This window comes from Staurois parvus, unplaced genomic scaffold (genome assembly GCF_062004578.1).
Source record: "Staurois parvus isolate SC_StPar_1 unplaced genomic scaffold, SC_StPar_1.0 ptg000207l, whole genome shotgun sequence".
In the NCBI taxonomy this organism is placed as follows: domain Eukaryota; kingdom Metazoa; phylum Chordata; class Amphibia; order Anura; family Ranidae; genus Staurois; species Staurois parvus.
The window spans coordinates 8000778-8024343 of NW_028318003.1; the positions used below are offsets into that span (position 1 = coordinate 8000778).

At 43.8% G+C, this 23566-nt stretch overlaps 1 protein-coding gene across 3 annotated transcripts in view; it reads left to right on the top strand.

Moving 5' to 3' along the window:
* CEP164 (centrosomal protein 164) overlaps positions 1 to 23566 on the top strand; it is a 157025-nt gene that overhangs the window by 85883 nt on the left and 47576 nt on the right. For all 3 annotated transcript variants that reach the window (XM_089678613.1, XM_089678614.1, XM_089678615.1), the window contains 5 exons: positions 1669 to 1737; positions 1825 to 1988; positions 2825 to 2966; positions 5005 to 5075; positions 9280 to 9475. In XM_089678613.1, coding sequence (XP_089534739.1) covers positions 1669 to 1737; positions 1825 to 1988; positions 2825 to 2966; positions 5005 to 5075; positions 9280 to 9475 — 642 coding nt within the window. The remainder of the gene's footprint in view (positions 1 to 1668; positions 1738 to 1824; positions 1989 to 2824; positions 2967 to 5004; positions 5076 to 9279; positions 9476 to 23566) is intronic.

The window sequence follows — 23566 nt, forward strand, 5'->3', positions numbered from 1 at the left end:
AGAATGGGTTCAATATCACAATAATGTGCCCCCATTATGACTGCTCCAAGCTGTTCAAACTGTACACATACGCATTACACTCTCTCCCAGCTTCAGCTTAGTTTAGCAGTGGCTGCTTAAACTGCCTGAGTTTAAACAGCCCAGTGGAGCCACTTGTAAACTAAGCTGAAGCCAGAAGAGGGCACTCAGTACACATGCGCCGGTTGAATGGCCTGGAGGGGGATTTTTGGAAAATCTTCCTGAAGGTGAACTTACACTTTAAATTCCTTCTAAGAAAATTTCAGTGTGCTTCCTGTGCCTAGGCATTTTTCTTCCCTAAGTCTCATAACTGTATATGTGCAGTGTTATGTGACTGCTAGTCTCAGATGATTTGGAGTGAGATTTGCTGCTGTCATTACTGTGCTGTTCACTGTTCACCTTGCTTGAGGGAAAACTCTCTGATGACCTGCAGGACAAGGATATCTCTGCTTTCTGGTTCATTCATTCTGTGGATCTGTGCTTTCTGCACCTCTCACACTGCTTCTTGTTTCTCCCTCCACCAGTCATCAGATCACCAGTCTTCAGCGCTACATTTCTGAAAAGAGGAAGCAAAACCCTGCTTCACTACCAAGATGTCTAATTCCACACTGAGGCCCAGCATGTAGAACAAATTATGTTAAAGTGGTTGTAAACCTCAGACATAGAAATATGAGCAAAACATATTCCTCTATAGTGTGTACTTTTACTCAGTCCAGAGTACTAAGTGTTTTTTCTGTCTGCCACCTCATTCCTCTGTAATAAGCATGAATCACTTAGGAAAAAGTTTCCTGATACCAGTAGAAAAATGGTGACAGCGGAGGGACCTCCAGCAGATTGACAGACTCAGCTCTGTTCCTGTGTGCTGTGTGAAGGGGATGGTGTCCCTTCCCTCCAATCAGCTCTCAGTGCTCTCCTTGCTGAGTATATCTTCAGCTCTCCGCCCCTGATTTTCAGAGCTGAGAGATCCTGTGTAAATTTTGCACTTTGAATAGATCTAGGGGGAAAGACAGCTGCATATAGATCAGTACAACTTATGTAGGAGGATTAGTTTCATCTGTGTGTATCACCTTAGGGCAGTCACTTTACTGGCTATGTGTAAGGGATTACAACCACTTAAGTCAGTAATGGGGAGAAGATAAGCTGCAAGAAGCCTATATACAATACTGGTCAGTCTTTTGCCCTCTGCTTGCCTTTTTTGAACACCACTTCCACAGTTCAGGTCCCATTGAAAATGTTTTTATGTCTTGGAAATTGTCTATTTCTGTGCAAAAAAATCATCAGATATTAGCTGTTAGTTTAAACAATAATGATGAGGTGCAGTAAGCCATAGCAGGCCATCAGATTTTCAGGTTACAGTAATGGCATTTTAGCAGCAATAAAAACACTCACACCCAAGCTCATATCTGGTAAGGGCAAAACATGGGGGTACAGCAGATTAATCTATCAAAGTATTTTAGAAATGAAGTTCCAAAATGCACGTCGTAAATGGGAACCTATGATTTTACAGTAAACCTATAAACATCTTTTCTATTTGTCACAGCATCAACATGTTTTGTGCTTGCTAATGAAAAGGGGTAGGACATGTTTTAAATAGTGAAATAATGAAAAGTGCTTGGGTGGTTTAGCAATTTCGAATTATCTGATATACAGGAAGAAGCATTAAGAATAAGAAAGGAAAAACTAGCAGAGAAAGAAAAGGAACTAGAAAGGAAGACAGAAGTAAGTATATCTGTTGTGTGAATATATATTAATTTTTAAAACTACAGAACATGACATCATTTGTTTTACTTTTTTCCACCTACAAAGAGTGTTAATTTGCAAGAGAATGCAGTAAAAGAGCAAAGATGTCTAAATGATTTAATAAAACAAACACGCAGAGAATTAGAGCTGATGCAAGGCCGGAAATCTGAGCTGGAAACCCAAGTGGAGCAACTCCAGAGCATCTACACTCGCCTCCAAGAGACAGCAAGGTAACTCTCTGGACTTTGTACAGCATACATTTTTTGCATAGCTTTTTTAAAATATAACCTTCAAGCAGATATGAAAGACACAAATGAAAACATGACCAAAAACAGATAATGATATAAAATAATAGAAATATATGAAGAAATAAATTCTTGCACTAGGGCACAAAATATAAATGAATAGGGCCGCCAGAAAGGGGCGTGCTGTGTAACAGAGCTAGGTATATCAACTGTATGATGAGCAATACAAATCCTTTGGCAGGTAAAGCAGCTTCTGTGTATTTATATCATCTGTGTGTTTAGTGGATTGCTTGAAGGTTCTCTTTAATTGCAGTATTTAGTGAAAGACAATCTGTGCAGCCACTAATAATGCAAAATAATATAAACTATTTGTGACATATAAACCTGATGTACATAAATCACAAGCAGATCAAAGTGCGCACAAATATGTGAAATTTTTAGTTGTTGCTCAGCACTATTAGGCATTTTCACTCCACTCCTCCAAAATATGATACTAATCATGCAGTGCAACTAAAACAATGTCTGTTAAATAAATGAATACATATTTATGGACTATGTTTTTGTTTCATTGTTTAGGACACATTTATGTAAAAGACACTTTTTTTTTAAGTTGCGCTGCATCAATATTTGTATCATTTATTGCAGTATTACCACAGGCATGTGTGCACAGTACCTGCAGCCCTCCATTTACTGGATTTTTCTCTGCCAAAGTATGCCAAACCAAAACCATAAGAAAATGGTCTTGTGTGCACATATTGTACGTAATATACCTCCAAATGTATGTAGCATTGTAGTTTAATAAACTAATAATTTATTTATAGTGACTTGGAAGGTGAAATAAAAAGCAGCCATGAAAAACTAAAAGAGTTCAGCAAAGAAGAATTGATGAACAAAATGGATTCAGAACTTCAGCTGGAGGATCTGACAAAGACGAACAGCCCAAATCATACCTGTAACATTCCTGTAAATATATATTTATTTTTCTTTAAATATGATTACACCCTAATATGCAGTTTCAGAAGGGGAGCAATATGTTTTATTAACTGTGAAACAGAGTGCGTTTTCTTTACTGCTTCCCAGCCTCAAAGATGTTTGATTGTAAGCAAGACATTGTTAGGCTTGTTTATGCTGTAACTGTTCTGGGTGCATTGAGTGATCATTGCATTCTTTTAAGACTTCCACTGCATAGATCTCGGTGGTAGACCCCATAAGGTATGCAAGACCCTAACCTTAACATACCTTAATGGCCATTATGGAAAAAGTGTGTACTCTGATAACTGCATGCAGTTAATGTATAATAATAATAATGTTTGTTGGACTACTCAGTCTAGATAAAAATATGTAGAAAAATATAAAGAAAGGTATGTGAAAAGCAGTCCATTGTCTGATTACTATCATTACTTGTATTAATAGCATGGAGAAATCAGAAACAATTGCCCAAAGCTTGTTAGTTCTTACATCTCATGTGGGTCACAGGAGTGCACTTACTTTTGCACTCCTGTGACCCACAATCAGCCAACAACAGGCTAAAGCCTGCTGTCGGCTGATTTTACAGAGCTGCTTCAGGCTATCAAAGGATCTAGACAATATTGTCAAGATCCACCCAGATCTCTGACTGGCAGCTGGCTCAGCCTCTCAGTGTGCCACTGATAGCCTGAGCCAGCTGCTCCCACCCCTTTCTTTCCTTTTTCACATCTTTTGTATTATCATTGGAATTCCACGAGGACTTTGTTCTGTTTTTTGCTGAATTTTTAATATTTATATTTTATGTATTTGTGCATGCATAATGAAACACAGATGTGGCGCTGGATCATTTTGGGTTGTGGTATTTTCTGTTATAAAGCATATCCAATAAAAAAAAAATCAAATTTCTTCAAAAATGTATTTTGCTACATGTCTTTGGTAAAAAAAAAAATCCCAGTAAGTGAATATTAATTGGTTTGTTTGAAAGTTATAGCATCTACAAACTATGGTGTATATATACTGGAATTTACTCAGCTCTGACACTGTACTAGTAATGGCAGTGTTCAGCGACTTATAGTAGGACTGTGATAGTGTGACAGGCAATCTGGCCCTAGCTGACGCTGGCTGGGAAGTACATTAACTGACTAACTGACACTGACATCAATAGTGACACTAATACAGGGGATCAGTGCTAATACTGTACACTGTCACTGTACTAATGACACTGGCTGGGCAGGGGTTAACATCTAGGGGCAATCAAAGTTTTAACTGTGTGCTTAATGTGTAATGTGTGTTATATGTGCTGCTTTTACTTTACTTTTCACAGAGAATAAACAGCCAGATCGCTTTTCCCTATACACGGAGTTCTGTGTTTTGTAAACACAGAACTCTGTTTGTGATTGGACACAGCCGATCAGCTGACTTCAGCCAAAATCATTGGCTGAAATCAGCTGCCAAACTTGTGCTGTGTCCAATCACAGCACGGGTCAGCAAGGGGGGTGCGCACATGCTCTGTGAAATCGAAAGAAGGATCACAACGTACAGGTACGTTGCCCAGCCTGGAGCTGCGGCCTGTTCGCAGTAGAACTACTGTAGGAGGGCGGCAGTCAGTTAATGTATATGTAAACACAATCTCATATTTTTAAAAAACATTACGTGGTCATCCTGCCTTGAATATTTTGTTGAAGCACTTCCTGTTTATGGGGTGCCAGAACTCTGTCCCTGTCTCCCAGTGCTGCTTCTGCTTTGTTCCTCTGTTGCACAAGCTTCCAGTGGAGACTTTTGAGCTATGCTAGTTCATATTATACAGTTACTGTATGCTCCACTGTTTTCACCATCAGGAAACTTGCCCTGAGAAATGCCATTCAGTCATTGTTGAAGTGCGTGCATCTAGACAGGAAGTGGCTATAAATGGGCTGAAGGAGTTCAACAGAATTGAGATGCAACAAAGAATGAAAAAATATGAAAAAAAGTAAATTATTTGTAAAAAGTGATTTTACTCTACTTTAATTTTTGTTTCTTTCCCCCAATTTTACAGTATTATGCAGACATTCCAAAACCAACTCTGTTCTCTACACCAATCCCAGAATTGCCCTCTGCCATGGATGAGTAAGTGCCACTGATCTCTATTATCTTAGGTAGTGGTACAATATTGATTTTGTTTTCCATTCATTTTTGATAAGCATTGCTAGATATCTCTAACAGAAGACTTGGTAGAGTGATTAAATGAAGAGATTGTTGCTAATCAAGAATCTCCTAGATTGTAAGCTCGAAAGAGCAGGGTCCTTGATCCCCTCATGTTTTGCATTGTATTGGTATTGTTCTGTCACATGTTCTGTCCCCCTGTGTAATGTACAGCGCTGAGTGAACTATTGGCGCTTTATAAATACTGTATAATAATAATCTATTCAAAAGTTTATTGTACATTTATATTTGTTCATCTGCCCAATGGTGTTTACTTTCCTGTAAGAATGAAATTAAATATATCACAGAATCAATTTCTTACATACACCAACACATAATTGACATTAAAAGAGAAGTAGGAGAATTTAAAAAAAAAACAAAAAACATACTTACCTAGGTGGTTGCAGTATCGGTCTGATACTGCATCTATCCCCCGTCGGCTCTAAGTGTGAGAACTCCGCAATCACTTGACCGCTGATCACTTGACCGCTCTGTGCCCCACACTCTCTGGAGTGCTGGGCTGTGAAGGGGGAGACTGGCTCAGGCACTGTGGCTCGCTGAGAGGCTGAGCCAGGTGCCACTGCAGACTCTGGGCTGGATCCGGACTTTAAAGTCGGGATCTTTCCCTCGTCTGGACCAGCTGAGTGACAGGATCTTTCCCCAGCCTGGACTGGGCTTTAGACCACTCTCAGCTTAAAACAGGTCACAGAATGAACTGCAGCCCGGCGATCTACAGAAGAACATCCAAAAGCGCTTTGGCTGTACTTCTCTTTTAAAAGCAACTGGTTCACCAAATTTTCTTTGAGTAGGCCGGTTTGCCTTTTTATAACAATTTTCCAAAAGGGCTTAAAGTGGACCTAGGCTCATACAACCATACTCTTCCTACTGTGAATGACATAGTGCTTAAGCTGCTCTTTGCCCTGGTCCACTTTGCTATCTAATCCACAGTGTTGTGTGGGGGCTAGACAAACCAAGATATCCCAAGGCAGCTCTTTCCTGTTCCTTGACCCAGCCCTTAATGACATTTTTGGTGTCATCCAATAATCAACAGCAGGAGTGGATGGGATATGCCTCTGGTATTGTCAAAGTCTTAGTAGGCCCCGATAAGGCAAGAATAATGGAGAGTGGCTAGGCACTGTCATGTGTGCAGTAGTGTTCTGGTGCTTTTAATCAGGGATTACGGTATGTTACTCTTGTTTTTTACTTTTAGCTTTTTCATTTTAACAGGTGTTGATGAATTCTAGTAAGACATAAACACTTAAATATAGGTCCACTTAAAAAACGGTATACGGCAAATAAGCAATTTCTATTGCTGAACACAATTTTCCAAACAACCTTTATATAGATTAAGTACAGCTCTTAAGAGGGTACACCAAATAATAAAATCTAATCTAGGATATCATAAACATAAGGGGTCTTTTTATAGTGGAGAGCAGATACTGCTATCCACTCTGTATTGGACACCACTGTCTTACTCTACATATCAGCCTGCATTTTACATGCCATTAATTAAATTCAGGCAATGATGTGAAGCCATCAGGTTCCTGCATTGTACTTATTTAATATTGCTGTCCAACATTTTGTTATAGCCAACACAACAAAATCATGAGCATGAAGGGTTTTTTTTTTGTCTGCCTCTAAACATGGAGCTTAAAAAAAACGCCTCTAGTCAACCTAATGTCCATGGACACATAGGATAGCATTAGTTATTGCTACAGGCAAAATGCTAAACTCCTCTAGGAGCAACATTTTTTTTAAACCAGTGTACATGGAGCCTCAAGGTGACAAAGCCTAAGGCTACATTGAAATCTATACAGTTCTGTGTGCCGCATTTGAATGGAGTGCTGTACCTTTTTTAAAACGTGGCTGCTCAGAAACCCCACGGTGCTTTGGCACCATGCATTTCTGGATGCGAGAGAACACACTGGGTTTCAGTGCATGGGGACACCATAAAGAATTAGTGGCACCTCCGAATGTTTTCTTAAAAGCAGCACGTTTTGTGTGCAGGTACAGGACCAGGTGCAATTTGCACACACTCCTGCACCCACACAGATGTCAAACTAGCTCAGGGGTGGGCAAACTTTTTGACTTGAGGGCCGTAATGGGTTCATATATTGGACCCGGGGGCCGGACCAAGAGTAGATGAATGATGTGTATGTGTCATCCATAGTAAGTATAGTAATATTCCCCCATAGTAAGCATAGTAATTCATCCCCCATATAGTAATTCATCCCCCATATAGTAATTCATCCCCCATATAGTAATTCATCCCCCATAGTAATTCATCCCCCATATAGTAATTCATCCCCCATATAGTAATTCATCCCCCATATAGTAATTCATCCCTTATAGTAATTCATCCCCCATATAGTAATTCATCCCCCATATAGTAATTCATCCCCCATATAGTAATTCATCCCCCCTATAGTAATTCATCCCCCCTATAGTAATTCATCCCCCCTATAGTAATTCATCCCCCCTATAGTAATTCATCCCCCCTATAGTAATTCATCCCCCCTATAGTAATTCATCCCCCCTATAGTAATTCATCCCCCATATAGTAATTCATCCCCCATAGTAATTCATCCCCCATAGTAATTCATCCCCCCTATAGTAATTCATCCCCCCTATAGTAATTCATCCCCCCTATAGTAATTCATTCCCCATATTAATTCATCCCCCCCATATTAATTTATCCCCCATATAGTAATTCATCCCCCATATAGTAATTCATTCCCCATATTAATTCATCCCCCATAGTACTATTCCCCCCAAGTAGTAAGCCAAGTCCCCCGTGTCAATTCACTTACCTTTGCTCCGCGCGTTCCTCTCGCCGTGTTCCCGCGCCGTTCTGGTCTTCAGGGCGGACTGTGAGAGGAGCCTAGCTCCCCTCCCCTCACATTCGTCACGCTGCCCCGCCTACACACATCCTGACAGCCACATCCGCGGGCCGGATTAAAAGGTCCGCCGGGCCATGTACGGCCCGCGGGCCGTAGTTTGCCCATTGCTGAACTAGCCTAATGCCGGTCCCACCTCCACTTCTTATCTCTGAATACTTGCCTGTCCCTACTGGCAGCACAAGGGATTATTTTTAACAAGAATTGCGTTTTTATAGTCATAATTTTGTCGCTCAGGATATGCCTATTGCAGGGCTGCATATATGTTTAAAGGATACTTATCCTCACTTGTTGTAATAACCAATAAAAAAAGTTACCACATTTGATTCTATAAATTTTTATAGTAAAACCAACTATTTTCTTTACTACATTCTTATCCTTAACATATTCATGCTGAATTTGAACGAAAAGGAGAAACCTACAGGGTACAAAATTGCATAACTGAGATCAGTAACATGTTAGACTTTGTCTCCCTCTTTAACATCTAAAGTAGATGATACTTGATCTCTAGCCTTTCTGTAGATTGAACTTGTACATTGTATGCTTCCATTTTTACTCAAAGCGGAGTTCCAGACTTTTTTTTTTTTCTCCCCTGAAAGACAATAGTCTCCCTTTTCACAGTCCGTTTTGGCAATATATATATATGTATATTTTTTTCCTAAACACCTTTAATTGATAATTTTTGTCTCCACTTCCGGTCCCAGCAGCCTAGTCGATTACATCATCAGGCATTCCCTAGGGCTTCTTCAGCTATCCCAGCAGTCCTAGAGAATGCCTAATAACAAAATCTCGTGTTATTATGAGACCGAAAATGACATGATAGCAGGGATTTCTTCACACTGCGCAGGTGCAAGATTGCTCCTTCTTCACACTGTGCAGGCACAAGAAAGTGCCGTGCCTTCTTTACACTGTGCAGAAGCGAGAACAGGAAGTGCATGCTGGGTAGCCAGCTGCACAATTTCCCGGAAGAATGTCAGAGCGAGCTTCAGGTGCCCACACTTAAGATGACAGCATTCACAATATGAGGGTGCAGTAAGTAATTTTATTTTTTATAAGGAAAGCAAAGGATTACAAGTACAGGTGATCTCAACTTGCATTGCCTGAGCTGCCACTCTCACGTGGGTGCCTTTAGAAAAACATTAATTAAACAGCTGGAACTCCGCTTTAATCCATTTTAGTTTGGTTTATTATATTTGCCTAATGTTCAGGTCATTATTTTTTCTATTCTATAGCTTGCGTTATTACATTTCCTCCCACGGAGCATCTATAGATAAAGCTAAAGATATTTTACGGCGGCAAACTCATTCTATGAGCCGACGGCAGACTCTGCTTAAGGCGGCTAAACAACAGTGGCGTCACAACATGCATGAGAGTCCTGACCCAGAGCAAGCTCACCAATTACAAGGGATCAGAAAAAACTTAGAGGAGGTAATTTGTAAATATGTAACACTTTGGTGGTGGTCATAACATCCCAAGTTTGTTTCCATGTTTCTATTGCAGTTTAGAAAATGAAAAAAATGGATTGGTTGCTAGGAATGATTGCTGCATTTGCACTAGTTTTCAGAAATGAGTCTCACTTCTCAGTATCTTTTGTACAGGATACTGTAAATATCCCTGTACAGCGCAGGTTAATTCAAACACATCTAGCTAAAATTGACTATCATTCTAGTGTTTTTATTTTCTGTTGTCTATTCATCTTCAGTGTGTACACACAATGCACAAAGCCATCTTTGTCTATGTATATAAGAGCCTTATACTCACTCAGGTAGCACTACTAGCTGTCGCTGTCTTCATTTGACCTGATAGTTTTCTTTATTCTATACACAGAGTAGTAGTCATGCAATCGGCAGTCATATACACACACTATTTAAATTATAAATTGCCCTTTTTTTCTTAAAACACCATGAAGTCATGTTAGTATTAGTTTACTAGATAGCTTATTCATCTGTAATGAGGCCAGTATTTACTAATTTATGTATTCATGTATTTCATTAATTACATTAAATTACTAATTGTAGCTTCAAATTCACTAGGCTGTTTCTGAACGCCATATCTTTGAAATCATCCTGTGTGTTGTCCATGCAGTTTACCCCCTCCTCAGCAGCAACTGCTTGAAGAAGATCTTGGGGGGGGGGGGGGAGAAAACAAAAATCTCCCTTGCAGTGGGGCTGCCCCCACACTGCAATGGTTACATGCTTGTATACTATGTCTAGGGGAATGGAAAAAGCAGTGTTACTTACCTGGTCCCAACTCCCGGCAGTTGGGGCTTGCCTCTACGCCCCTACAATCCATCTTGTGAACTGCCCTTCAGCGTCCTCATATCCAATGCAAGACTATAGATCCAGCACTGTACTTAAAGTATAACTAAAGGCAAACTTTTTTTTTTTTTTAAGTTTTGGATAGAGTGAAAAGGGATTAGAAAATCTGTCAGGTTTTTATTGCTGTCTGTGCCCCTGTTAGGAAGATTCACCCTCTCTGTATATTCTGTTTACCATTATCACCAAAAGTGAAAGTAAAAGAACATTTAAAATTTTGGATTGTCCCCAGAACAAGAATAATGGGGATATCTTTCAATGGGGACACTTGTTCTGGTGACCCTGGTGACAATCAGGAATTTCCTCACATAAACTTTACAGGAAGGTAAAATTTCTTTGCTGTAAATTTCATTGAAATTGTCTTTTTAAAGCTGGCCATACACAGTTAGTTTTTTTTTTTCCAGCCAGTAGACTTGAATAAAGAAATAGTCCAATCCTATATCCACACAAACAAGGTGGATGGAGGAATCCCAGCTGCCAGGACATTGTATTCTAACAATGGCATCTACTGCTGCTAGAATACACCGTTGAGCAGCTGCTGCTGACTGGGTGCAGTACCTAATTGAGGAACATTTTGCAACATCTTCCTTCTTCAGAAGTTGATCAAATGATTGACTTCTGTCGATTGGGAACTGCCACTCACTGATCGAAATTGGGCCGATCCCTGCTGAAGTGGCCGTATTTCCATCAGTTTTAGTGTGCTCATTTAAGGTTGGGGGTAGCTGGATATTTCTCAATTCTGCTTGTCTTCTGCAAAGTTCACAGTCAATTAATTTTCTTGCTAGAAATTACAGGCATATATGTCCAAGCACACCACCTTAATGTTTGTAAAACTTTATTTCTTTAACTTGCTTGACAGTCACCATAGTAATCCAGTGCATCAGGGCCACATAAAATCCCACTAAGGCTACCATGCACAGCTGCACCAGATTTTGCACTCTCTAGTAAATCAACCCCAGAGAGTCTATACTTAACAACATAACATGTCAGAGTAGTTATTTAGGAGGTGCATATCTCATAGGCATCTAGGTAGAAGAAGTTAAGGGCTCGAGGTTATAAGTTAAGAGGAGTCCTCACTGATTTCAGCCAAGGTACAGATACATTATAAGTTGTAGGTCTGAAGAGATATAAAGAGATATTGATGGTTGAGCCACAAAGCCCAAGATGTATGAAATTTAGGTAAAGAATTATCTTTCATGGCGAAAATGCTCTCATACGCTTAATTTTGGTTCACCTCCCTAATCATTTTTATCATTCCTTGAGTAATGGAGAAGTTCCAGTGTCATGTTCTATTGAATTTAGTTGAAAGGAGAATGTGAACGATAATAATGATAGAAGCCGGGGATACAGTGTCTATTTTAAGGTGGAGAATTGTTAACTCATTGGAATGGGGAAGTGGTAAAGTTGTACATTTTGATATGAGTTTGATTCCAGTAGGACATATAGAGGTTTGCAATACCACATATATGAATAATAGAGTCCAGGATACCACAATCCCTCTAACACTGGGTGGAATTGGGTATTTAGAAAGTTTGCAGGGTGTAATGTACCATCTATGTACTATTTGTAGCAATAATTCCCAGTGATCAGCACATAAAATGGAGTTAAGAGACATCCTGATGGCTGCCTGCCATTTAGTGATGCTATGGTCGGCGGCATTCTCCCATTTTATTATTTTAGGAGTTTTCGAGAACCTGCGAGTGTTACCCAGTTTTTGAGAGAAGAATGATATACCTTTAGTTGTAAAAGAGCTGAATTCATAGAAGTGATGTAAATACGACAGTTGGATAGGTTGGTTCTGGTATACATGGGAGATCTATATATAATGGTAATACTCTGATATAGGTAAGTGATAGGTTTATTGGCATTCAGCAGAGGATTTCAGTTTCCGGTTGCTGGTGAGATCCTGAAGTGTACAAATGTGCAACTGAATCCAAGAAATCATGTTTAAACAGGGATGTACAGTTATAATTGTTCTGTGGGAATCTGAACTAATTGAAGGGGAAGTAGTATGTAAGACGTAGAGGAGAGGTTCCAGGCTGCCTCGATAGTGGCTTGTATTGAGAGGTAATGTGATGTAGGTAAAGTGTCGCTTATCAGGCCTGCAAGCGGGGAGGTTTGGAAAGGTAAAAACGATGATTCCCAGTAGGATCAGAGTTTTCTGGGATCAGGCTTTCCCCATTCACGAATAGTAATTTTGATGTCTGAGTTAAGAAGTGAGATTAGCCTATAATTGCTGGGGAGGCTAGGGCCCTAATCTGGTTTGGGGATGGTGGTGATCATTACCTGCAGTATTTCTCTATTAAATTGACCTGTAGGCAATGCTAGGTTATAAATGGCCACCAAGTGAGGAGTTACATTTTTAAAAATACTTGTTAGGAAACCCAACAATACTAGGTGTTTTAGAGGATGGCAAAATATCTATGACTGCTGAGATCATGGGACTAGTAATTGGGTGAGACAGACTTTCAAGCTCAAATTTGTTAACTTTGGATAGTGAAAGGTGTTCGAGGAATTGTTGTATTTCATTGGAGATAGGTTGAAGTGTACATCCATCACATTTTACGTTTTATAGAGACGAGTAATATTTCCAGAAAGTTTAGGCAATATGTTCGATGTCTGTAGCTGTTTTTAACATCTATTAAGTTGGAGATTTTGTTAGTAAGATATCTGTGTTTAATTCTTTTTGCCATATACAGTGCCTTGAAAAAGTAGTCATACCTGTTGAAATTTTCCACAATTTGTCATGTTACAACCAAAAATGTAAATGCATTTTATTGGGATTTTATCTGATAAACCAACACAAAGTGGCACATAATTTTGAAGTGGAAGGAAAATGATAAATGGTTTTCAACATTTTTTACAAATAAATATCTGAAAAGTATGGCGTGCATTTATATTCAGCCCCTTTTACTCTGATACCCCTAACTACAATCTAGTGGAACCAATTGCCTTCAGAAGTCACCTAACTAGTAAACAGAGTCCACCTGTGTGTAATTTAATCTCAGTATAAATACAACTGTTCTGTGAAGCCCTCAAAGGTTTGTAAGTGAATAAACAGCATCGTGAAAGCCGAGGAACACACCAGACTGGTCAGGGAAAATGTGGAGAACTTTAAAGCAGGATTAGGTTATAAAAAATATCCCAAGCTTTGAACATCTCACAAAGCACTGTTCAATCCATCATCTGAAAATGGAAAGAGTATGGCACAACTGCAGACTTACCAAGATATGTTTGTCCACCTAAACTGACAGGGCAAAGAGAGCATTAATCAGAGAAGCAGCCAAGAGGCCCATGGTAACTGGAGGAGCTGCAGATATCCACAGCTCAGGTTGGAGAATCTGTCCACAGGACAACTATTAGTCATGCACTCCACTAATCTGGCCTTTATGGAAGAGTGGCAAGAAGAAAGCCAATGTTGAAAGAAAGCCATAAGAAGTCCCATTTGCCATGTGGGGGGCACAGCAAACGTGGAAGAAGGTGCTCTGGTCAGATGAGACCAAAATTCAACTTTTTAGTCTAAAAGCAAAACGCTATGTGTGGCAGGAAACTAACACTGCACATCACCCTGAACACACCATCCCCACAGTGTAACGTGGTGGCAGCATCATGTTGTGGGGGATGCTTTTCAGCAGGGACAGGGAAGCTGGTCAGAGTTGATGGGAAGAAGGATGGAGTTAATTACAGGGAAATCTTAGAAGACAACCTGTTAGAGTCTGCAAAAGATTTGAGACTGGGACAGAGGTTCGCATTCCAGCAGGACAACAACCCTAAACATACAGCCAGAGCTACAATGGAATGGTTTAAATCAAAGCATATTCATGTGTTAGAATGGCCCAATCAAAGTCCAGACCTAAATCCAATTCAGAATCCGTGGCAGAACTTGAAAATTGCTGTTCACAGATGCTCTCCATCCAATTTGATAGAGCTTGAGCTATTTTGCAAAGAAGAATGGGCAAAAATGTCCCTCTCTAGATGTACAAAGTTGGTAGAGACATCCCCAAAAAGACTTGCAGCTGTAATTGCAGCGAAAGGTGGTTCTACAAAGTATTGACTCAGGGGGCTGAATACAAATGCACGCCACAGTTTTCAGATATTTATTTGTAAAAAATTTTGAAAACCTTTTATCATTTTCCTTCCACTTCACAGTTACGTGCCACTTTGTGGTGGTCTATCACATAAAATCCCAATTAAATACAGTTACATTTTTGGTTGTAAAGTGACAAAATGTGGAAAATTTCAAGGGTTATAAATACTTTTTCAAAGCACTGTAGGCTCCTGATTTATTATTAAGGGCATAAGAATTGGCTTTAAGGATTTTAACGTGTTTTTCATGCTGGTACAGTAGTAGGTTTCTAAGAGCCTGTCTCAGGTTGCATAGTTCAGCTGTTGTCTGGGGATTAGGGTTATGCTTATTAGGGTTCTCAAGTGCTCTGATATCTTTGATCAGTTAATCAAATTGTTATGACCGGATGGGCATCCAGTTTCAAAAAGATCCCTCTCATAACACCATATGAGTGTTCCAAAGCATGGGCGCCCAGTTTCAAAAAGATCCCTCTCATAAATGCCTTATGGGTGTTCCAAAGCATGTATCGGTCAGTATCAGCAGTATCATTTTTGGTGAAAAATAAGTCGTGAGCTTTGGTAATTTGTTGGTGGTAGTCTGGATTTGACACTAAATAGGTAATCAATCTCCAAAGTGGATTGGATCTAGGAGCATTAGTTCCTGAGACACCAATTGTTACAGGTGCATAGCCCAACCAGAAAATAGTTTCAGCGGTAGAGAAGGTGATATGAGGAAGGGACCTCTTTTCTGTTAGGAACATGTCTATACTAGAATAGGTGTGGTGAGACACTGACAAATAGGTATAGTCACGTTCAGTGTTGTGTTGACATCTCCATATATCAGACAGATCATGGTTATGGAAAAAAGCTTTCAAGGAGCCAGATCACTATCTGTTAGTCGCAGTAGAATCTAAATTCGGATCCCCAATAGTGTTAATTGTCGCCTATTATCAATCTGCCTTGATGACATGGTATAATATTTTTAAAAAACTTACTGAGAAAATTGATCTGTTGGGTATTTGGGGTGTACAGATTGACCAAGGTATACAACAGATGTAAGCTCCATGAGCAGTGCCCTCCTATTCCTTCTGCATTGAACTGTATTGTAATTTTATTATCCCCTTTATATTGTAAAGCTCTGCACAAACTGTTGGCAGTATATAAATCCTGTAAAAAAAATTATAAGAATAATTGTTCATTTTACAAACAAATACTACAAATCGACCATTCTCATCTTCTGTGGTAGATATATGCTGAAAGGTGAGAAATGCTTTTACAACAGTTGCCTCCAAACTGTGGCTTGCAGGCCAGATGCGGCCCTTGGCTTGCCTTTATCCGGATCTTGGGGAACTGTTCCTCCTACTGATAAGAGCCACTGTTCCTCCTACTGACATCAACTATGGGGCATTATTTCTCCCAATAACGCCAATGATGGAGCATTATTCCTCCTCCTACTGATCCCACAGGCACAACGTAATTTTTTTGCTCCTGTTGACCACAAAACATGTGACATTGTCTATTCCCACTGGCCACGGTCTGTCCCCCCTAAAATCTGAAGGACAGTATATTGGTTTTTGTTTAGAAAGTTTGGAGACCCTTATTATTAGCAATCAGCACCCCTGCTTGTTTTTTGTTTTTTTTTTTGTATCACCATGAAGATGTGGGAAAGGGTCTTAAGGCACAGTTTGGGAATTTTCTGTTTCGCGAAGTGTGTCTCTTGTCAAAAAAAACAATGTTCCCTTTCAGAAACAATCTTTTTCCATTGTAATGCTCTCTGTTTGTCAGGGCTATGAGGCCTCTCACATTCAAGAAGATCGTTTTGATGGTCATAGTGGGTGGAAAGATTGCTTTGGATAGCTGGTGTGCAGGTTAGGTGAGAACAGTACTTTGCACAAGCAGAAGAGTCATTCAGCAAAAGGATATGGAGATGCAGCCGTTAGGGATCATTTTGCATTGGCCTGAGATAATGAGAGGTGCATGATTAGGTGCCTGGAGATGTGCTGAGAAAAAACATTAGAAAGAAAGACAAACCTAATCACAATTTTAATGACAAAGAACTCTAATAATAGCTAGAGAAGAACTGCAGAAAGCTTCTCTTGCTTTGCTGGTCAGTGGAGAAGTTCCTCCTTACATTGGTGGCCAGTGCTAGGGGTGCCCCCTTACATTGGTCATTTGGAGATGGGCATCTTTAAATTACAAGTTGGTGAGAGAGGTGCCATTCACCTATGTTCCATGGGAGGAACAATGCTTCTTACATTGGTGGTTAGTGGAAAGAAGGTACTATTTCATTTGTGGGTTATTGGTAAGAATATCTCCCTAACAGCGGTTGTTGGTGGACAGAAGCATCCGGCTGCGGGCACACAGTAATAAGAACTGATGTCCCAGGAGGTTGCAAGGAGGGGGTGAGCCAAACGTAGAAATTCTCACTTAGGCAAGAGATATGGAAGTGGCAGTTGGTGCCTGTTGGTAAAAGGTACACGCTCCCAGAACAAAAAAAAACAATGTTACAGAGTGGAGTGGGGGAGGGGGGTTGAGAGGGAGGATGAGTGGAGCTTAAACTCTAAGGTAAAGTTACAGTTTAAATACCCATCCTTCCCCAACTGAACTGCATGCTTTTCAGGTTTTGCAGCAGAGACCCACCAAAAACATCTGCATCAGACAAGTTTGAATCTACGTCTTGCTGTCTGTGCATGCACTGTTGACCCCCATAGACTTCTATGAGGCAGTCTCATGAACATCTCCTGCTTCAGTAGACAGCCTTATATTAGCCAGAGGCAGGCCAGTCAGATGTACATTTTTTTGGCTTATTTAGCTTACACATAGTGCTCTGGGAAGCAGTGGTTATTTACAATGAAATTGACCCAAAACCATTATAGTTTCCCTTTTAATGAAAAATACACTCAGCACAAGGGTAGTTTTTAGAGATGAGCAAAGTATTCAAAAATTCGATTCGACTGATTCGGCGAATTTGTGGAAAAATTTCGATTCGAGTCGAATATATTCGCTGCGAATTTAACTTATAAAAGGGTGTTTCTAGGCTTCAGAGAGACTTTATATTAGTGCAGAACACTGTACCTTTAATTTAAATGCCCTTGGAGTCTGCTGGGGAAGAGAAATAATACTGACAGTCAGTATGACATGCAGATGAGTGCCGTCGATCTTAGAATCACCACACACTTCACTCATTTGGGCAGTCACGGGGCCAAAACCAGAGTGTGGAGCCACAGTGTGGCGGTGGAGGCAGCAGCAATGGGAGGCCATACAGCACCCTATGACAAAAATGGAAACCACCAGCAGTGTGAGGAGACCTGAAAGTGGCACATGGCAGAGTGTGGCGATGGAGACAGCAGCAATGGGAGGCCGTACAGGGACCCATGACACACTCTGGACCTGGAAGCAGCATGAGGAGGCGGTACAGGGGCCCATGACAGATTACGGGCCTGGCAGCAGCATGAGGAGTTGGTACGGGGGCCCATGGCAGATTACAGGCCTGGCAGCAGCAATGGGAGGCCGTACAGGGACCCATGACACACTCTGGACCTGGCAGCAGCATGAGGAGGCGGTACAGGGGCGCATGACAGATTACGAGCCTGGCAGCAGCAACTTGGACAGGAGGACGTTCAGCTTCTGCACCGTCGGGTGCGTGCTCGCAAACTGTTGTCTCTTGGAAACGGATTCCAAGAAAGACTGCTGACGGAATCCGTGAAGAGGAGTAGCAGGAGAAGGAGCATCTGAACGAGCGGAATATGCCAACAAGCGACAACAGGGGCCCATGACAGATTACGGGCCTGGCAGCAGCATGAGGAGTCGGTACGGGGGCCCATGGCAGATTAGGGGCCTGGCAGCAGCTATGGGAGGCCCGTAATCTGCCAGCACCCTATGACAAAAAATGGAACCCACCAGCAGTGTGAGGAGACCTGAAAGTGGCACATGGCAGAGTGTGGCGATGGAGACAGCAGCAATGGGAGGCCGTACAGGGACCCATGAGAGACTCTGGACCTGGCAGCAGCATGAGGAGGCGGTATAGGGGCCCATGGCAGATTAGGGGCCTGGCAGCAGCTATGGGAGGCCCGTAATCTGCCAGCACCCTATGACAAAAAATGGAACCCACCAGCAGTGTGAGGAGACCTGAAAGTGGCACATGGCAGAGTTTAGCGATGGAGACAGCAGCAATGGGAGGCCGTACAAGGACCCATGACAGACTCTGGACTTGGCAGCAGCATGAGGAGGCGGTATAGGGGCCCATGGCAGATTAGGGGCCTGGCAGCAGCTATGGGAGGCCCGTAATCTGCCAGCACCCTATGACAAAAAATGGAACACACCAGCAGTGTGAGGAGACCTGAAAGTGGCACATGTTTGGGGCATGATTCATGGCGGATTTAGTCAGTTGTGTCAGGAACTGGTGGTTTGAAATCCAGACTAATCCACGCCTGATTCATTTTCACAAACGTGAGTCTCTCCACACTTTGGGTGGACAGTCGTGTCCTCCGCGGAGTTGCAATACCTCCTGCCGCACTAAACACGCGCTCCGATGCCACGCTACTGGCCGGGCATGACAGCCTTTCAAGGGCAAATTCAGCTAGTTGGGGCCAAAGGTCAAGTTTCGTTGCCCAGTAGTCAAGGGGATTGTCTACCTCGGTTGGCAGGGTGCTGTCCAAGTAGGCCTAAGCCTGTTGTTTGAGGTCCTGCTCCAGGTCCACCTGCTGCTGCTGCTGCGGCTGGTTAGTAGTTTCCTCACTGCGCTGGTGAAGAAAGCTACTCATCATCGACTGCAGACTGAGGCAGCTGCTGCTGGTGGAGCTGCCACTGCTCCTACCACCCCACCCCTCCCCTGCTGCCATGGCAGCGGAACGCGAGCGCACAGGGCCCACAGTGTCTGAGGATGGACGTTGGCGCAGACAGGCAGAGACCAGCTGACTACATAGGTGGTTTTTATAGTATGTTATTTTGGCCTCCCTCTCAGCAGGTGTGAAAAAGGCCACCATTTTTGAACGGTAGCGAGGGTCCAACAAGGTGGACAGCCAAAAGTCATCCCTCTGTCTGATGGTTATTATTCGGCTGTCGGTACGCAAGCAAGCGAGCATGCTATGGGCCATTTGTGCCAAGGAATGCGAGGGACTCCCTGCCTCCATCTCCACAGCATACTGCCACGGTGCGTCTGGGTCCTCTGTCTCCTCTTCCTCCTCCTCTACCAGATGCTCCTGCTCCTCCACTCCTGTCCGCTGAGTGGAAAAACCACCCATTTCACTCAATAATTCCTGAGCACCAATGTCCTCCTCTACCTCCTCCTCTTCTTCCTGTCCTGCCCCCACAGGGGTCATGTGGCGTTGAGATCTGTGCGCCACGTCTACCGCACCCTGACCAGCCATTGTTAACAGCATTTGTTCCAGGACGTGCAACAGAGGAATGACGTCGTTCATCCCATAGTCCTGCCGACTCACGAATACCGTGGCCTCCTCAAAGGGCCTGAGCAAGCGCAGGTGTCACGCATGAGCTGCCAATGGCTGACATCTAAGTTACACAGGGGAGTACCTTTATCCGCTTTTAACATCAGGAAATCTGTGATGGCCTTTTGCTGTTCGTAAAGGCGGTCTAACATATGTAGGGTTGAATTCCACCTTGTTGCAACGTCACAGCATGAGGAGTCGGTACGGGGGCCCATGGCAGATTACGGGCCTGGCAGCAGCAATGGGAGGCCCGTAATCTGCCAGCACCCTATGTCAAAAAATTCAACACACCAGCAGTGTGTGAGGAGACCTGAAAGTGGCACATGGCAGAGTGTGGCGATGGAGACAGCAGCAATGGGAGGCCGTACAGGGACCCATGAGAGACTCTGGACCTGGCAGCAGCATGAGGAGGCGGTATAGGGGCCCATGGCAGATTAGGGGCCTGGCAGCAGCTATAGGAGGCCCGTAATCTGCCAGCACCCTATGTCAAAAAATTGAACACACCAGCAGTGTGAGGAGACCTGAAAGTGGCACATGGCATGAGACACTGTGGACCTGGCAGCAGCATGAGGAGGCGGTACAGGGGCCCATGGCAGATTAGGGGCCTGGCAGCAGCTATGGGAGGCCCGTAATCTGCCAGCACCCAATGTCAAAAAATTCAACACACCAGCAGTGTGAGGAGACCTGAAAGTGGCACATGGCAGAGTGTGGCGATGGAGACAGCAGCAATGGGAGGCCGTACAGGGACCCATGACAGACTCTGGACTTGGCAGCAGTATGAGGAGGCGGTATAGGGGCCCATGGCAGATTAGGGGCCTGGCAGCAGCTATGGGAGGCCCGTAATCTGCCAGCACCCTATGTAAAAAAATTCAACACACCAGCAGTGTGAGGAGACCTGAAAGTGGCACATGGCAGAGTGTGGCGATGGAGACAGCAGCAATGGGAGGCCGTACAGGGACCCATGACAGACTCTGGACTTGGCAGCAGCATGAGGAGGCGGTATAGGGGCCCATGGCAGATTAGGGGCCTGGCAGCAGCTATGGGAGGCCCGTAATCTGCCAGCACCCTATGTCAAAAAATTCAACACACCAGCAGTGTGAGGAGACCTGAAAGTGGCACATGGCATGAGACACTGTGGACCTGGCAGCAGCATGAGGAGGCGGTACAGGGGCCCATGGCAGATTAGGGGCCTGGCAGCAGCTATGGGAGGCCCGTAATCTGCCAGCACCCTATGTCAAAAAATGGAACACACCAGCAGTGTGTGAGGAGACCTGAAAGTGGCACATGGCAGAGTGTGGCGATGGAGACAGCAGCAATGGGAGGCCGTACAGGGACCCATGAGAGACTCTGGACTTCGCAGCAGCATGAGGAGGCGGTATAGGGGCCCATGGCAGATTAGGGGCCTGGCAGCAGCTATGGGAGGCCCGTAATCTGCCAGCACCCTATGACAAAAAATGGAACACACCAGCAGTGTGTGAGGAGACCTGAAAGTGGCACATGGCATGAGACACTGTGGACCTGGCAGCAGCTTGAGGAGGCGGTTCAGGGGCCCATGGCAGATTAGGGGCCTGGCAGCAGCTATGGGAGGCCTGTAATCTGCCAGCACCCTATGACAAAAAATGGAACACACCAGCAGTGTGAGGAGACCTGAAAGTGGCACATGGCAGAGTGTGGCGATGGAGACAGCAGCAATGGGAGGCCGTACAGGGACCCATGAGACACTCTGGACCTGGCAGCAGCATGAGGAGGCGCTATAGGGGCCCATGGCAGATTAGGGGCCTGGCAGCAGCTATGGGAGGCCCGTATTCTGCCAGCACCCTATGTCAAAAAAATTGAACACACCAGCAGTGTGTGAGGAGACCTGAAAGTGGCACATGGCAGAGTGTGGCGATGGAGACAGCAGCAATGGGAGGCCGTACAGGGACCCATGAGACACTCTGGACCTGGCAGCAGCATGAGGAGGCGCTATAGGGGCCCATGGCAGATTAGGGGCCTGGCAGCAGCTATGGGAGGCCCGTAATCTGCCAGCACCCTATGTCAAAAAATGGAACACACCAGCAGTGTGTGAGGAGACCTGAAAGTGGCACATGGCAGAGTGTGGCGATGGAGACAGCAGCAATGGGAGGCCGTACAGGGACCCATGAGAGACTCTGGACTTCGCAGCAGCATGAGGAGGCGGTATAGGGGCCCATGGCAGATTAGGGGCCTGGCAGCAGCTATGGGAGGCCCGTAATCTGCCAGCACCCTATGACAAAAAATGGAACACACCAGCAGTGTGTGAGGAGACCTGAAAGTGGCACATGGCATGAGACACTGTGGACCTGGCAGCAGCATGAGGAGGCGGTTCAGGGGCCCATGGCAGATTAGGGGTGTTAGGAATGGACTGGCCAGCAATGGTGGGACTCACCTGCCTTTTGATCTGCAGTACCAGGGCTGGCCAGCGGGTGCTCCCAGCAATCAGAGACTCAACCTTTCAGCCAGCTAACACCTGGAACTGATGATACTGGGGTATTTAAGGGATGGCCAGACTTGCAGACTCTGCCTTGGTGTTGTGTTTGTCCTGGGCCCTGTATCTGTCCTGCATCCTGTTTCTGTTCCTTTGCTGACCCTGATCTGAACTGCTGCTGACTTCTCCTGCTCTGATCCTGGCTTGTGACCCTGACCACCCCTCTGTCTGACCCTCTGTACCTCGCTGCTTGCTACCTGCTGAACCTGGCCTGTGACCCCGACCATTCTCTGCTTGCTCCCCCCGTACCTACCTGCCCAATTGATATTGACCCGGCCTGCCTGACGACGCTTGCTTGTATGTACTGTTATCTGTGGGTGGTTGGTTTGGTTTGTTTGCACTGTATTATGTTTAGTATTGCCCTGCGTTTATGTTTGTATGGTTAGTGTTAATAAATTATATTATTTATCACATTTCTGAAGTCTGCGTTTCCCTGCATCAGTCACACATCTCTGGTCATACCTGGGAGCCCTGACATTACACCAAGGCCAATCCTGACCAGAAGTGGCTGCACAGGGAAGCCATCTTGGCTTGTTGATGGGAAGGATGGATCTTGATGAGGTTGAGTATTTATATCTGCTAGTGTTTGATGACAGGGAGTATGCTTATCAAACTCTGAAGGAGTATACCCGGGATGAATTGCTAGAATGTATACGGCTCGCTCATGTTCTAGTAGATCAGGGCACAGTGTTCTCTGAGGTGCAGCCATTGATTGAGGTTTGTGCAGAGTTGGTTTCATCTGGTTCCCCCGAATGCAGGGATGAATTTTTGCCACCATTTAGTGCAGACCAGGTAGAGTCCCTGGTGTGGTTATTAGAGGATGATGTGGGTTACCTTTTGGAGCGTTACTCCACATGTTCACCACAGACACTAAGAGATTGTATCAACGCAGTGCAGTCATTGACCAGACAGACTTTGTGTAAGCTCAGCTTTGTTCAACCCCTACTGCAGACATGGACAGATTTGTTGCACCCAGCCTCAGTCAGCTTACAAAGACCCAGTCCTGCTTCTAACTCTACTCCTGTATTCCCACCAGCTCCTCCTGCCCTGCTATCTACCGCATGTCAGTACCCTGTTCCCACTCGCTGCACCTATCCTGCCTTTAACCCTGTAAAAGAGCCCTCTGTAGCAACTGCTCCCTCTCCTGTTCCATCCTCCAGTTTTTCTCTGTCTCCAGCTGCTCCAT